The 17,896-nt window shown below is 41.8% G+C and overlaps 1 protein-coding gene across 3 annotated transcripts in view; it reads right to left on the bottom strand.

Moving 5' to 3' along the window:
- LOC311109292 (thyroid hormone receptor beta-like) overlaps positions 1-17,896 on the bottom strand; it is a 135,793-nt gene that overhangs the window by 12,460 nt on the left and 105,437 nt on the right. For all 3 annotated transcript variants that reach the window (XM_084152124.1, XM_084152122.1, XM_084152123.1), the window contains 4 exons: positions 14,283-14,339; positions 13,982-14,049; positions 13,642-13,695; positions 176-276 (listed from right to left, as the gene is read on the bottom strand). In XM_084152124.1, coding sequence (XP_084008250.1) covers positions 176-276; positions 13,642-13,695; positions 13,982-13,988 — 162 coding nt within the window. In that variant the 5' untranslated portion in view covers positions 13,989-14,049; positions 14,283-14,339. The remainder of the gene's footprint in view (positions 1-175; positions 277-13,641; positions 13,696-13,981; positions 14,050-14,282; positions 14,340-17,896) is intronic.

The following is a 17,896-nucleotide window of genomic DNA, read 5'->3' as shown; positions in this document are numbered from 1 at the left end:
TAATGTCAGGTTGGTGGTGGTAGTGGTAATGGAATATTTCATTGAATTAAATTATCATCTCTTTCCATCAACTGAATTTCTCCTTTTTGATGGATACTGCTGAAACCATGTCAAGGAGTTAAGTGTTGGTATTATTACATTTGTTATTAATACATATGTCCAGTGTTTGTATTACCTTGCAACCTTCACAGGTGATACAGCGATAGTGATATCCTGTAGCTTTGTCCCCACATACTACACATAACTCGTCCTTGTCCAGGTAACTGGGGATGTACCCTAACAAGAGAGAAAGATATCAACCGTAAACACATTATATAGGCCAGTGACGATCCGTTAACAGGGACATTATACTTATGTTGGATACAAACAGCATTCAGAAACAACCAATTATGTATGCCAGGAATGCCTGTATTGTTACCAGACAGATTTCCCTATGGGACAATAAAGTATTAATTTACTACTGTCTGACCACAAGCAGACCACTGAAAATGATCTTTTTAGACACAGAAACTTAGAAACAAAGAGGTGAATTCCAACAGATGTGTTTAAGATTGACATCATTCATTTCAACACAAAGTTCTCCAAAAGGGCCTAAAGCATGTAGCATTAACAAGAAGCATAGTTAACAAGGTAGGGTCAGTGAGGGCAAGGCTGGGGGCTCAGCCCACTGAGAGAGGTGATCCAGCCCGGACACACGAGCAGGGTGGCATGCAGGGGGGCCGTCAGACTGCGGGAGGGGAGGGGGGTAGGAGGAGAGGAGGAGGGTGGGGACAGAGGTCAATAAATGATCAATACGAGTCGAGGGGAGTCAGGGCCAAGTCATCAACCAGCAAGCTCCAGCCTTCTGTTACCCTGTCTGTAGGCTTGCTCCCTGCACCAGCAATCAATACACACACACAAAGCACAAAATGCAACAGGTCCTCTGGCTCCGGGTCAGTTCTGGCATGGTATGACACCTTAGGTCAACTTGGATTTACTCTAATTAATCCAAACTAAAGCCTGAGCGAAGGAGCTCAGGGCGTCAAGACAATTAATATCCACCCGTGAATTTACTTGCAAACCATTATGACAGACGCTAAGAACACTGTTCAGGACAATCAAATGCAGAGACATACTGACAACTCAGAAGTTTGTCAACAAGTCTTTCAAAGTCCATGGAACCATATGTTGGTGGCCTGAATTTGCCTTTAAACTTTAAGAGGTGGCTTAGTTTGAAAGTGAATACATAGTTAAACGTACATAACTACAAACTGTGCTAATGGTTTGACTTACCAACCGATAAACTCACAGAACTCAGCGTTTAGGTGTTAATACCCATATAGTATCAGAATCACTATGATTATAGTGTACCAAGAGTCACTACGATATTATATATACACATACGAGCAAGGTTCAACACTGCAACGGTTTGCAACTAGATAAAGCACTGTTCAAGCCAAACTAGAGACTATCATACATCAAATACCGTTACACACTACATACAATACAACAATATCAGGTCAGATTTAGTCCTTAATCAACAGGAGATATTTGTGCACCTGTCACATGTCTCTACACCTGCATTCCAACACAAGCTGTCAGGCTGTCACCCCATCACGCCACTGGGTTAGTCCCTACCTTTCAGCTTGTCATGCCATCACAATAATCCCTAGTACCTTCAAGGTTGTACTGCCATAAGCACTACTCCCTAGTCCTAACTCCCTACCTTTCTTGTTGACCTCTTGCATCCACTGCATGTGGGAGAAGTCAGGCTTCCCCTCAGAATAGTAGTCGGGCTGGTGGTGGTAATGGCCGAGAGGCACTTCCATGTTGCAGTATTCACTTTTGAACACAGGGTTGGGTCCTGGGTAGGAGCAGGCGTACGGCTGGCTGGGGGGCCAAGCCTGCTCCATGCAGGGAGGGTGGATGGGGTGCATGGGCTGGGGCTCACAGTATCCCCCGGGACCATCACCTCCATACATGCAGTATTCCCCACCGCCCTGCATCGGGTAGCCACCGCCCACGCCATGAGGCATCTCATACATGTCAGGCATGCAGTAGTTCATAATGGCCAACAACTGCACCGAAGGCAGGTAGGCACATACAAAAGGCTGACGAAGGCAAAAAAAAACACAAGAAAAGACTGGAAACAAGCCAAAATGTTACGTATCAATTCAGCACTAAGCGTAATTAATTCAGCGTTATGTTAAATTAGTCTAAATTAATAATTAAACGATTGATACGGATACGATAACAACGTCGTGTACGGAGCAGGTAGGGGCTATGTTGGTAGAATGAGTCTTATATACCGAGTCCTTGGGCCCACCCCTAGAGTACAACTCCTAGCACGTACTCGCCCAGCCCCACCCCACCCGCACAGCGCCCTCCCAGCCGAATGGGGCAGGAGCTTTATGACGACGTGGGGTTTCTAATCTGACTCTGTAAATCCTAGAAGTGGAATAGACAGACAGCAACAAGATGGTGATGTTCTCGCAGATTAAATGTGTCTCACAAACCACCATCACCTAGTCATAGACATATGGTGCTGTGCCGCTGGCGGAAGTTAACAACAAACAAAGACAGAACAAAATAACAAAAGAAAATAAATCCGAAATCCTTTTCTTGCGTAAGAATGAATAAGTAGTAGTGGACAGTCTCGGGAGAAATGTTTGGTTCGTCAACACCTGGTGAGTCAATTCAATTTGACAATTAGATCTGGATGATCAACAATATCATGAACATTACAGTTCAAATCTCAGAATAAATCGGTTTTAGTCTTTTTAGGCCTATTTCAGTGATTTATGTCACACACAAACTCAGAACACCTGTCTTCAATTCACATCAATCAACATGAATCCCACTTAATCCCAAACTTTTCATTGGTAATAAAGTAAAACTTAGACTTCACTTCAGACTAGAATAGAATAGTTAATTTACAAGGGTTAAGTTATACCAACATTTTCATAAAATGAAGACCACCACACTGTAATCCATGATGGACAACACAACCCAGCTAAAAACAACTTGCTTATTAGGTCAGTGAAACATCAGAAACTTCTAAAACTCATTAGAAACATCTGTATACCCCTTGTTAAATGAGTTACTGATTATAATCTAGCAAGTGTATTAGAATGCCAATATTATAGTAGCTAAGTGCAATGGTTCAAGATCATATAAAAATATCAAATGTTTAAAAAAAAAAACATAATACTGAAGTTATATTTTTCTGGTGTTGATTGCATATTACTTTCTTGTTTGAGTCAGAATATAAGAAAGAAACAAAACAATTTACTCTCTGATACTCTGATATAGTTTGATCAACAGGTTGAATTTCAACGGGAGGCGCCATGTGCCAAACCACCTTATATGAGGTTAATCTTCAGACGTTCAGCCATATTGATTATGGTATTGATTATGGTTCACAGGATAAGCCTCATGGCAGAGGGGAAGGCGGTACCAATATTTTCTAATTGGACAATCAAAGTAGATGGACTAACTAAGTACAAACATATGCTTTATCACACTTAAGGTTATTTTCTTGCTAAGATATGATTGGCTAAACTTTTTTATGAGAACGGAAACACACTACATGTTACTTAATAAAGTTCCAAAAATAATAATGAAGTAATAATAACAATGTCCAAATACCTATATCAGAGTTTCAAGTAGTATTTGATCATTTTGATATTATTCAGTTTAACAATTGAAATTGTTTTTAGTTAACATTAGGTATAGTGGCCAAATAATTGCTAGAGGTCTACAAGTGAAAAATAAGAGCTATATTCTATGGATTTCAAATTGAGTGAAGAAATACATTTAATATAAATTCAGTCCAAACAAGTCAGTCAAAAAAACAACACCAAATACCTAAAGTATTGTTCCACATTACTAACCACCAAGCATCCTTCCCTACATAATACCAATAGCATATACAGTAGGACTACACAGATATCTTTCTTATTCTGCTGGTCACCTTGTCTAAAATTTTTAATCTGAAAGAAATTGATTTCTTAATTAGCCATACAGTAGTTTCCCCAAAATGTTCTTTATTTATATGAATAAATAATTTACCATTATATTAATCAAATATTGTCTCATACTTTTCGAATTCACAAAGATGGCCGTTACATGTTTTATTTATTTCGTTTCGGATGTTTTGTGTGTAAATGTTTATTTCCACCAAGGATTGTATATTTGTCTTTATCGCACCCAATTAACCAATCAATTAATGAATTTATGTTTGATATACGAATACTTAACTGCAGTGGCATCACACACCAACGTACAGGTAACTGACAAAATAATGGAAACAGTTGAGTAAATGAGGGATACAAAGGGATACATGGAAAGCAGGTGCTTCCACACAGGTGTGGTTCCTGAGTTAATTAAGCAATTAGCGTCCCAAAATGCTGGGCAGGCCATTATTTTGGCTACCATGGCTATGCCCCCATAGGATGACAATGCCCCCATCCACAAGACACAAGTGTTCACTGAATGGTTTGATGAGCATGAAAACGACGTTAACCATATGCCATGACTCAGTCTCAGTCACCAGATCTCAATCCAATTGAACACTTATGGGAGATTCTGGAGTGGTTCCTGAGACAGCGTTTTTCACCACCATCAACAAAACACCAAATGATGGAATTTCTCATGGAAGAATGGTGTCGCATCCCTCCAATAGAGTTCCAGACCGTTGTAGAATCTATGCCAAGGTGCATTGAAGCTGTTCTGGCTCGTGGTGGCCCAACACGCTATTAAGACACTTTATGTTGGTGTTTCCTTTATTGTATTTTGGCAGTTACCTGTATTTTGAAGTGGCACTGATATCGGAATTAAATATTTCAATATTTAATTAGGTGTATATTTAGTAGATATTCTAATAATTGATCAAATCAATGTCCATGCTCTTATTGACAGCTCTAAAGTAAACAGTCATTATAGACTAAACAGATGCAAGGTAACTAGTCAAATATTTTACCTACCTATGTGCCATACTTATTAAGATGAATACATTATTGCATCTAATTAATTCAAATTTAATAACCACAAATAATTGTAAATGTATAATTTGGTGCAATGTTGTATTCACTCTGTTTTACATAATTGACCATTGATTATTTTGCCCACTTTTCGGTCGGTTACAACTTATAAATACTGAAATATATGCGTTCTTAAAACATAAATGTTGAAGCTAAAATAAATGTAGATTAACCATGCCATAAATGCACACATATTTACAAACAAAATAAACATTTCTCTATTTTCATTACTAGACTAATGAATCCAGAGATAAAGGTGCATATAAGGCGATTCTGAACAATTAATTAATTTATCAATGAAGATGCTGAACAGACGTGTGTTTACGAGACAAAGACGGAGGCGCACTATAATGGCCTAACCACAGTGGATGCGTCCCAAATGGCACCCTATTCCCTTTATAGTGCACTACTTCTGACCAGAGTACATATGGGCTCCTGGTCAAAAACAGTGAACTATAAAGGGAATAGGGTTCCATTTGGGATGCAGACAGTGGATCCATAAAAAGACCCCTCTAAAAATATGTATCCACGTGACCAGCCATCCTATTGTGACCAGTGACACACCAGCGGAGTTGGGCTCAGACAACTGTGGCTAAGACTGTAACACAATCAACACATAACAGCTGCTAAAAGTAAGGCCCTTTGAGGCAAATCTGCTCCTAAAGAGGCCCTTGATACCAGTTTAACTTTTTGATGAGGTGAAGTCCTCCGTGGCCCTTAATCTCATTCATGTTTCTTAGAGGACTCGAGACAGAAAATGTCAAGCGTCTATCAGACACTGTAAATCCTGTCAATACTCTGCAATCTGTTCTAGATAAGTGTATTATTCTGTTTTGTTTCCTTCCTCTTTTTTCTATCTGTCTTTTTTTATTGTTATTTGTATATAGTGTTACTATTGTTTAATCTGAAGAGTCGATCGGTTTAGAGCTAGACCTTGTTTTTAACCTGAAGTCTAGGGGCGTCATACAACCCAAATATGATCAGAATCACCTTTATTCGCTGAGTACATTTACACAGAATTGTACTTGGTGATATGGTGCTGCTAGCAGTAGACAACATATACAGACAGAAACAGACAGAGGAATTTACACATAGTTTAAATAATAATAATAATAATAATATGCCATTTAGCAGACGCTTTTATCCAAAGCGACTTACAGTCATGCGTGCATACATTATTATTTTTATTTTTTGTGTATGGGTGGTCCCGGGGATCGAACCCACTACCTTGGCGTTACAAGCGCTGAGCTCTACCAGCTGAGCTACAGAGGACCACATACATTATATACAACAAAGTTAAGAGAACATAGAATATAGAAGTGAATTATAGTTTCACACTGAATTGAAATAGACCATAAACACCCTTCACACTGATCAACTTGTTTCCTTTGGGATTGCATACTTTCTGGACCAATATTGCTAAGTATATAACATAATCATTAATGATATAACTCTTACAGAAATACAAAAAAAGTATTCTGTTGTGTTTGCCAAAATGTTGAAACCCTATTATTGATTTGTGGTTGAAATCTGGGTTAAAATTAGACCAAAGCTGTGTACATTAATTACTTTTCACAAATTCAACCAACTAACAACATTAATGCAAAGTTATTATGTTGATAAAGAAAGTTTTTTAATGTGTAAACTATGTTGACTCATAATGTTTCAATAGTAGACAGATCCTTCAGGATACAATTACTTGATTGACTGATCAAATACTAGGTTAGTGAATTAGTTCCTTTGGTCTACTGGGTTGCACCACCATGAAACACACATTTTAAACTGGCACTAAGTAACTGTTACTGAGTAGTAAACGTTTCAGAGAGCAGAGTTTTTTGCATCCACTCTTCTGATGACATTATCTACTCTACAGACGCTTCGAAGAGCTTGAGCTGCTTACCACTAAAACTCCAAATACCAAAACATCCACAGTCATTCAACAATCAAATACGGTATTGCAAAGGCATCATTTCAATCTTAGATGCCATTCACACACCATATATATACTATTTATTCATAAACAGCATAAGATCGCTCTTTCACTAAATTAAAATCTCTCCTGAATATAAAAGAATAATAAAACAAATATAAATAAAATTATATCTCACTCTAAACATAAACGCTAATATCTACTCAAAACTCACCCAGAGCATGGGAGCATTTTTGGAGCAAGTCTGGTTGCTCCTCCGGACCCGACGCATTGCCAGTGGTAATGCTAGACTTGAACCGTTTACTGGTCCACGGAGGTGAGGTGACCGTTGTTAAAAAATAAGCATTTCGGCTCTTATGCTATTTCTGAGGTCTCACAGAAAGGTCAGTGGATCTATGAGTATGGACATATACAGTATATCCTCTTGGTGGTAATTCCCCACTGCCCAACCTTGTTTGTCCAGTCCAGTCCATCCAGGCTCTCAGCAGCAACACTCCTGGGAGAGTCTTCAACCTCGTTCCTCAGCACCTGTCGATACTGGAAGCCGAAGCAAGCTTTTCCCTAATATATTCCCTCCCTGATCGATTACTTGAGGTCTCAGAGGGTTCAAAGCTGGTCAAGAACACTTTTCAGATGGCAGGCTTCAGTCTTGCAAGGATAGGGCCTGGTTTGACATGTTATCCTGAGCCAGATGTCCCCGTCCAACACCGTGTTACCTGAGAAGGACACCAGGCTAACACCAGGCCCCTAGGCAACCTTCCCCTCACAAGACTGGGGTGAGCCAAGGCAAACCATTGGAGAGGCCCAATGATTATCAATTAACACTCCAGTGTTCACCCCAAAGCGAGTGTGTCAAAAGTCTATTAGGTTTATCACTATATTAGCTTACAGGGTGTCAAGGGTGTTAACATCCAATAACAATATTATTTTACTGGGGGTTTCTGCTTGTTGTTTTGTACCACTAATGCCACTTTTATCTTTTCTGGTACTAAACTAAACACATATTTATACACTTCTATCAATAGTGCTAGCTAGTGTGATAATTTGAAGTTCCATAGTTTTTTCAAAAGTTGGTTCTCTATAAAGTAATTTGTGCCACAACAGTGCACAGTGCTGCCTGATCATGTTCAGAGTTATACCTACAACTACTAGATCTACTACTACTAGTTACGTTTTCAGTTGGAAATGTCTGCACATTATCGACGTGCTCACAGGGGAAGCCTTCTCAGAGCAGGAATTATGTTGTTTGGGTGAATCTCAGGCCATGGGGTCATGAGTATCATAGTTAATGACAAGCAGATGCTAGTAGTCAATACAGCTAACTAGTCAGGCCCAAATCCCCCCATGTCGGAAACTGATTGTGTAGCTCAATAAAGTCACTAACACATTTTAAATATGCTATTATCTGGTTCATTGTCTTGTAAAGCTATTTGGAAAAAAAAATGCTAAAGTTAGCAGTTAGTGACAGTGGCCAGGTAACCAAAACCAAACCCTGGATTGAAGTATTTTCTCGTCCATAGACTGCTTACAGGGTAAGGACACAAATAGGGTATTTTCTAATTTGGGTGAACTGTCCCTTACACTGTCTGTTAATGTGTGTTAATACGTGCTAATGATAATCTGACATCTGTACACCAAATGGACAACAAAACAACAGCAGAATGAGCTAACACTGTTGAATGAGACAACATGAGTCATCACGACCAGCTGGGAAAAACTTTAATTTTGGAGATAAATTAATCTGAATCCAGTCTCTTCATCACCCCCCATTCCCCCTTCTCCTGTTCCTTACTGTTAATCACCTATCAAAACGTACTGTATGAAGCAATGACTCAATTATGTGCCCCAAAGGACACCCAATGCACTACTTTTGACCAGATCTCCATTGGGCTCTGGTCCTTCACTGCCATTTGGGATGCAGTGAATGACTAAGTGATGGCTTGACAGAATTATCTGGGGAAAAATATCTGGCATATAAGGACAAAGCTGTTAGGAAAAAAGTCGAAATGATAAGCCCTTGAACAACCTTGAAGGGTTGATACTGTAATATAATATAACTATAGATATATTACAAGTAACTAATTATGTGACCACACGTGTCAGAGGAGAACGGTAAGGTCACTGTTAATGAGAGGACAAAAGAGGAAGAATATGCCAACACTTTGGTGTCATGTCTAATAAACATTCCTACAACTGTCTGAATGGACACTGCAACACACACACACACACACACACACACACACACACGACAACGCTTTGGTGTCATGTCTAATAAACATTCCTCCTAATGAGCCGTTCCTCAGAGGGCTACTAAATGGCCCACCGGTGGCTGGACTCATCAGATCATACACATCACAGACACACACAAATCTCCCTTCAACAGCTCACCAGATCAATACCAAAAGATTCACGTTGTTGACTCCTTCGAGCACTCAAACTACCAGAAGTCAATCAGTTATTTTCAATGGAAGAAGGAGACACGAAGAGACATTGGGCGATTTGACTGTTGGAGAGTTAAGAAAGAAATTAGAATCTTTATGGAAATGATCAGTGACGTGTCTTTGTGATAACCAATCAGGGGAAGGAAGTTCTAGCTAGCCAGCTTTGACACAGTGCTGGATAGGCTACCACCCAACGTGCTGTTTTGCATGCTATTGGGAAGATCATTTGACCAAAACCTCAGAAACTCTAACACCATTACACACTTCATGCAGATGATGAAACTTAAACGGCTACAGGCTGGTGTGTGGTAGCTGTCTGCTCAGGACCAGCCTGGCACAGTGAGAAGGGCATGACTGTATGAGACACGCACACACACACACACACACACACACACACACACACACATATCCACGCACAAACTACTGCCCTGTCCTTAGATGCACTGGTGGCGTGAATGAGGCTGATACTACTGCCGGGCATGACATTTGCCGTAAAAACAACCAGGGCTAGTGTGTGTGTGAAAGAGAGAGAAAGACAGAGGAGAGAGAGAGGGCGACAGAGAGGAGAGAGAGAGAGAGGTGGAGAGAGAAAAGGAGGGACAGACAGACATTTAGAAGGCTTCAGTTAGAGCTGCAGAACAGAACAGAGAGACAGACAGAACCACAGTGGACATGTTGTGTCCCGTATCCATCTGGATGAGAGACAGAGAACTGAATTATTCAAAACAGAACCTAAAAATTGAGCACTAAAGGAGGGCAGTGTGTGTCAAATAGAACCCAAACTAAGCACACTATCAGCCTCACTCTAAGAAAAAAAGGTGCTAAGTAGAACCATACACAGTTCTTTGGCTTGTACCCATAGGGGAACCCTTTTTGGTGCTGGGTAGAACTCTTTGTAGAGGGTTCTAACTAGAACCCTCTATGAAGGGTTCTGCCTAGAACCATTTTATCATCTAAAGGTTCTTCCTAGAACCGTCTGTGAAGGGTTCTACCGAGAACTTTGGAGGGTTCTTCCTAGAACCCTCCATGAACGGTTCCACCAGCCTTATTAGCCTTTAAAATGTAATTATTTATGACAATACATTACATACACTAAATTGCCAAAAGTATGTGGACACCTGCTAGTCGAACATCTCATTCCAAAATCGTGGCCATTAATATGGAGTTGGTCCCCCTTTGCTGCTATAACAGCCTCCACTCTTCTGGGAAGGCTTTCCACTAGATGTTGGAACATTGCTGCAGGGACTTGCTTCCATTCAGCCACAAGAGCATTAGTGAGGTCTGGCACTGATGTTGGACGATTAGGCCTGGCTCGCAGTCGGCGTTCCAATTCATCCCAAAGGTGTTCGATGGGGTTGAGGTCATGGCTCTGTGCAGGCCTGTCAAGTTCTTCCACACCGATCTCGACAAACCATTTCTGTATGGACCTCGCTTTGTGCACGGGGGCATTGTCATTCTGAAACAGGAAAGGGCCTTCCCCAAACTGTTGCCACAAAGTTGGAAGCACAGAATCATCTAGAATGTCATTGTACGCTGTAGCGTTAAGATTTCCCTTCACTGGAACTAAGGGGCCTAGCCCGAACCATGAAAAACAGCCCCAGACCATTATTCCTCCTCCACCAAACTTTACACTTGGCACTATGCATTCGGGCAGGTAGCGTTCTCCTGGCATCCGCCAAACCCAGATTTGTACGTCAGACTGCCAGATGGTGAAGCGTGATTCATCACTCCAGAGAACGCGTTTCCACTGCTCCAGAGTCCAATGGCGGCGAGCTTTACACCATTCCAGCCGACGCTTGGCATTGCGCATGGTGATCTTAGGCTTGTGTGCGGCTGCTCGGCCAAGGAAACCCATTTCATGAAGCTTCAGACGAACAGTTATTGTGTTGACGTTGCTTCAAGAGGCAGTTTGGAAGTCGGTAGTGAGTGTTGCAACCGAGGACAGACGATTTGAACGCACTTCAGCGGTCCCGTACTGTGAGCATGTATGGCCTACCACTTCGCAGCTGAGCCGTTGTTGCTCCTAGACGTTTCCACTACACAATAACAGCACTTACAGTTGACCGGGGCAGCTCTAGCAGGGCAGAAATGTGACGAACTGAGTTGTTGGAAAGGTGGCATCCTATGACGGTGCCACTTTGAAAGTCAGTGAGCTACATTATGATGGCTTGCAAAGTGATGTGTAATTCCTATTGTAATCCAGCCAGAGTTAGGATATCCAACAAGTAGAATTGTTAATCACCTGCAACCTGCATTCAGAATGACTGCCAGGGTAGGGAGGATTGAATAATGAGAATACCTCAGTAATTTAAACTGGAACAACCATCTCAGTAACGGGTACAATAAATGCAATTACTAACAGATTGGATTAGTTTCGAGAACTGTATGTTATTTATCTTTGTGTAGCATAAAATGAATCAACCAAGCAATGTACATGCAAAAACACAGATATTACAGTAAAACAAACAATTCTGAAAATCTCCCTGCAATAGAGCATGCTGGGAAATATTATATATGGTTCTATGTAGAACCCTTCTTGCCTTCCAAATAATCCTTCTTGCCTGCCAAAGAATCATCAAAGAACCCTTTCTTCCAAAAACGGTTCTTAAGATGTTAAAGGTTCTAGGTAGAATCCTTTGCCTTACAAAGAACCCTTGTCTTCCAAAAAGGGTTCTTCTGATCAAAACAGTTCTTGGTAGAACCCTATCCCTCCGCAAATAACCCTTTTGGAACCCTTTTCTCTAAGAGTGTAAAATACATTGTGTAGAAGAGAGAACCACACAATTAGACTACTTTACTTGGCAACAATGCAACAATACAGAAGTACCCTCTATGTTACCCGTGGCAAAGTGAGTGACACGTGAATGTCTTTGACCTCATCAATCACACTGATCCTCTGCCAGGTAACACTAACACACGTAACCTGTATAGCACATGTATGGCTCTGACGAAGGCTGTAAGGCTGAAACGTTGGCATAAAAAATGCATATGCGATACTTTGCAAGCGCAGGGTGCGGAGGAGCTTCTCCTCTTTAAACAGTGACAGAGAGGACCCAACCAAACCCTGTCTGTTTCCATATTCAGCCTGGACATTTACATGTGAATAAAACACAAGGCACAAAGAGTACCCAGCTGGCATGTCATGACGCTATCTCTCTCAGAGATGACTATTTAGTTCAGATCTCTGTCAGTTCGGCCAGAGGACAGACAGACAGACACACACACACACACACACACACACACACACACACACACACACACACACACACACACACACACACACACACACACACACACACACACACACACACACACACACACACAGCTTTCTGAGAATGAAAGGGAAGATCAAGGTGCATCTGACATGGGGAAATTATTTAATGATTGGATCTCTAATTCATATGTGATCTGCTACACAGAGGTTTAGAATGTCACTTAAGTTCTGCCTGTTCCTTCTACCTCAATTGTATGAAATATGCATTCGTCGGACTATTAGATAATATCGAGTTCAATAGTTCAATAGGGTCAGATACCTTTCAACAGTAAAAGTAATTCTCCAAAGACAAACGATATTCTGAGTGCACTGTTTCTTCACTCTGTTGCTCGACTACCCCCCATGTAAGACTCCCCCCCAAAGGCGTCCGCATGCTTCCCAGCCAAAGCAGTTTGGAAGAGTTTGTGACGTTTTTGTTTGTTTTGGACTTCAGTGAGTGGTTTTTCAGCTGTTCGGGCACACATTATTTCGACGCCACTTCGTCCGTGATTGGTCAACTGTAGGGATGTCTTTGACGACTCGTTTTCATGCATTGTTTCATTGATAAATACTGAACCAAACATCTTAGTTAGATGTAGAATTGCACGACTAAGATCTCGGCAAAAACGTGGAAATTAATTACAGATTTCTTGAGCTATCTTAGATTAATTCTAAGATACGGCGTCTCAAAATGGACAAACAGTACTAGTGCTGCTTTTTTCTTGTTTTGCAAGCGAAGGTGTTTTAAGGGAGTATCCAAGCACACTCGTTTGGTTCACCAAGCCAACTTCGGCTAGCCGCCACCCGAACTGAAGCATGCTGATGCCTTTAGCCCCATCACAAACAAATGCATAATGTGGAGGGTACCTGATGCCTTTAGTGTAACCCCACAACCCAGACAGACAGCATAGAATAAAGAAGAATGAGGAGGAGCAATAGAACTGTACCATTTAGATAGATAGATAGAATAGTTGAGAGGGAGGAATAGAACTGTACCATTTTGCATGGCCTCATGTTTCCAGCGGGGGGTGGTGCATTTGTCTCCTTGCTCTAGAAACGAGAAGCAGAAAGTATTTAGAAACAGATACAGATACAGTCTCTTTTTGTGAGGTCACAGCACAACACAGCTGGCCACACTCGCCTGGGTCAAAAGCCCTGATGAGGACATTACTTATTTTTTTCAATTTAATGAGGTAAACAAAAAAATCGGCTGGAGATTTTTACCCAGGCGAGTGCAGCATTCTGTTCTGTGCTGTGACATGCGCCCCCCAAAAAGACTGTTCCTATAGAGATGAAAGAGGCATTTGAATACTTCAATGTATTTTAAAAGTGTTACCTGACATGCTGCTGGCCTTCAGGGCCTAGACACCATTCTCATACCCTCCACTGCCTTCTGATACTGGGCTGGAGGGAGATAGAGATGGAGGTTACCTGGACAACTCATAGAGAACTCACACCTCTCTAGCTTTCTGTATTCCCAGTCAGTTTCTATGAGGTCAATATGACATTGTTGACAATCCAAAAGGTACCTAGAACCATGTATAGATGTGTGACGTTTTTGTTTGTTTTGGACTTCAGTGAGTGGTTTTTCAGCTGTTCGGGCACACACCAGTGACTCTGATGGCAGCTATTCTCACCTGTGTGCTGCGTGTCAGAATCCCCCACGGTGATGCGTCGGCTTACACCATTGGAGCCTGGAAGAAACATACAAAGGGTTTTGTTAGATTTGCTGAAGGAACAGGTCCCCTATGCCAAGTGTCCCCTACACAGGACTCTGCTGCCCACACCTAGTGGACATAGATGGAACAGCAAACCTCTGGAACCACACACACACTCATATATACACACACACACTCACATTCACACAAGCACAAACACACACAGCTTTAAAGCCTTAACAGAGAGAACACAAAACAGAGAAAGAAAGAGAGACTGTGACATACTATATGTGAAAAGATGTAGCCTATGGTCCCATACTGTGTACATACGGTGCATGAGAGAAGACTTGGCTAGAGCACGTAACGATAAGATCATGGCCTGTTGTATAGTATGGTATGAAAGTAGACTAGATGTAAATGTGCTGTGTGTGTGTGTCCATGTGTTGGGGGAGTGTTAGAGCAGCACAGTCAGGAAGTGGAGTGCCCACATTCCAGGAAGAATTGTCCTTTTATAATATAAAGCCACATCTAGGAATCAGAGAGCTGCAATTACAACACAGAAAGACACACACACATTCTTAGACAGGTGGTTCAGGTCAACTATATAACATACTGGTGCTCTATTGACTTATTATATTTGAAACATCTGTCTAGCCCAGCCTCTCTCTCCCTCCCTCCCTCCCTCCCTCCAAAAAAGACAGAGTGCTTAGCACTGGGATTGAACATGCGACCCTCAGAGCCGGAGCTCACAGCATATGCCTATCCGCCATCCCTGTCCACAACGTCCTAGCAAACCGCAAGCCTACTTCATGGTAATAGCGCTCACTGTTGCCCCTAGTGGTCCGTTTTGAAGTCATCTCCCAACGTCCTGCTTACCTGGACGGATGTCGAAATTCGCAGTGGCTCTTGAATGACCTGGCTGGTGTGTGTGTGTGTGTCAATGTGTATGTGTCAGTGTCAATGTCAATGTACAGTGCATTCGGAAAGTATTCAGACCCCTTCCCTTTTTCCATAATTATTTTCCCTCATCAATCTACACACAATAAACCATAATGACAGAAATACGTTATTTACATAAGTATTCAGACCCTTTGCTATGAGACTCGAAATTGAGCTCAGGTGCATCCTGTTTCCATTGATCATCCTTCAGATGTTTCTACAACTTGATCGGAGTCCACATGTGGTAAATTCAATTGATTGGACATGATTTGGAAAGGCACACACCTGTCTATATAAGGTCCCACAGTGCACAGTGCATGTCAGAGCAAAAACCAAGCCATGAGGTCGAAGGAATTGTCTGTAGAGCTCCGAGACAGGATTGTGTCGAGGCACAGATCTGGGGAAGGGTACCAAAAAATGTCTGCAGCAATGAAGGTCCCCAAGAACACAGTGGCCTCCATCATTCTTAAATGAAAGAAGTTTGGAACCACCAACACTCTTCCTAGAGCTGGCCGCCCGGCCAAACTGAGCAATCGGGGGAGAACGGCCTTGGTCAGGGAGGTGACCAAGAACCTGATGGTCACGCTGACAGAGCTCTAGAGTTCCTCTGTGGAGATGGGAGAACCTTCCAGAAGGACAACCATCTCTGCAGCACTCCACCAATCAGGCCTTTATGGTAGAGTGGCCAGATGGAAGCCACTCATCAGTAAAAGGCACATGACAGCCCGCTTGGAGTTTGCCAAAAGGCACATAGAGGACTCCTAGACTATGTGAAACAAAATTCTCTGGTTTGATGAAACCAAGATTGAACTCTGTGGTCTGAATGCCAAGCGTCACATCTAGAGGAAACCTGGCACAATCCCTACGGTGAAGCATGATGGTGGCAGCATCATGCTGTGGGGATGTTTTTCAGCGGCAGGGACTGGGAGACTAGTCAGAATCGAGGGAAAGATGAACGGAGCAAGTACAGAGAGATAATTGATGAAAACCTGTTTCAGAGCGCTCAGGACCTCAGACTGGGGGCGAAGGTTCACCTTTCAGCAGGACAACGACCCTAAACACATAGCCAAGACAACGCAGGAGTGGCTTCGCGACAAGTCTCTGAATGTCCTTGAGTGGCCCAGCCAGAGCCCGGACTTGAATCTCTGGAGAGACCAAGTACTGAGTAAAGGGTCTGAATATCTATGTAAATGTGATATTTCCGTTTTTTATTTTTAATACATTTGCAAAATTTTCAAAAAAAACGTTTTTGCTTTGTCATTATGGGATATTGTAGATTAATGAGGATTAAAACAAAAAATCTATTTTAGAATAAGGCTGTAACGTAAACAAAATGTGGAAAAAGTCAAGTTGTCTGAATACTTTCCAAATGCACTGTATGTCCATGTCAATGTGTGTGTGTGTGTGTGTGTGTGTGTGTGTGTGTGTGTGTGTGTGTTTGCGTGCGTTTGTGTATAGAGTTGTTGGTGGGTGTGTGTGTCTAGCGTGCGAGAGACTATAATTGAGATATCAGGAAGTGAAACTTGAGATATCAGGAAGTGAACTGTCCAATATTACAGCCTCCAACTTTCCTGTGCATGGATTTACCATAGTGTGTGTTTGTGTGTTTTGTTTAACTCTTTTTTGGTTACTACATAATTCCATATGTGTTATTTCATAGTTTTGATGTCTTCACTATTATTCTACAATATAAGAAATAGTAAAAAATTAAGAAAAACCCTTGAATAAGTAGGTGTGTCCAAACTTTTGACTGGTAGTGTAGTTTTAAGGATAACGTTTTATCTATCTACATGCAACTTGGCATCAGGTCAATAATTGTAGCCTTATCAAAGGTAGCTGGGGGGTGCCTGTTGGCTGTAGCGGGGCTTATAGAAAGTTGTCTGTTGTGTGTGCGTGTGTGTAAGTGTGTGAGTGGCTGACACAGCAGGCTGATGAACATTCAAAGTAGCAGCGATAAATTAGAGATCAGTCTGGGTTAGATAGATAGATATAGGGCTCTGAGAGGGAGCTGTGGGTGTGTGTGTGTGTGAGAGAGAGAGTTGTCTGCACACACACACACACACACACACACACACACACGGTCCACAGATGGCCTTTTTTTAAGGGAAATCACTTGGTTGAGTGCTGTGGTGAATGTCTAAGTATCATTTGGGCACATAGAGTCCACAGTGATACTAATGGCTCTGAACACACACCGCAGGCCTGAATCAGCTGGAGCGAGAGAGAGCACGCTCTCTACCCCGTTACCCCCACTCTCCTCCCTCTCCCCTGTCACCTATCTGTCCAAGCCATGTGGTTTTGTATCATCCCTTGCTCGCTCTATTTCAATACATGTCTCTCAAATGAGCTGCCTCCAGTGCCTTGCAAAAAAATAATTTTTTTCAATAAATGCGAAAAAATTAATAACAGAAAAGTGGTGCTTGCATATGTATTCACCCCCTTTGCTATGAAGCCCCTAAATAAGATCTGGTGCAACCAATTACCTTCAGAAGTCACATAATTAGTTAAATAAAGTCCACCTGTGTGCAATCTAAGTGTCACATGATCTGTCACATGATCTCAGTATATATACACCTGTTCTGAAAGGCCCCAGAGTCTGCAACACCACTAAGCAAGGGGCACCACTGAGCAAGCGGCACCATGAAGACCAAGGA

The sequence above is a fragment of the Coregonus lavaretus genome (assembly GCF_964263955.1).
Source record: "Coregonus lavaretus genome assembly, chromosome: 3".
NCBI classification, from domain to species: Eukaryota; Metazoa; Chordata; class Actinopteri; order Salmoniformes; family Salmonidae; genus Coregonus; species Coregonus lavaretus.
The sequence above is the reverse complement of the archived record's forward strand: the minus strand, read 5'-3'. Positions and strand labels throughout refer to the sequence as shown.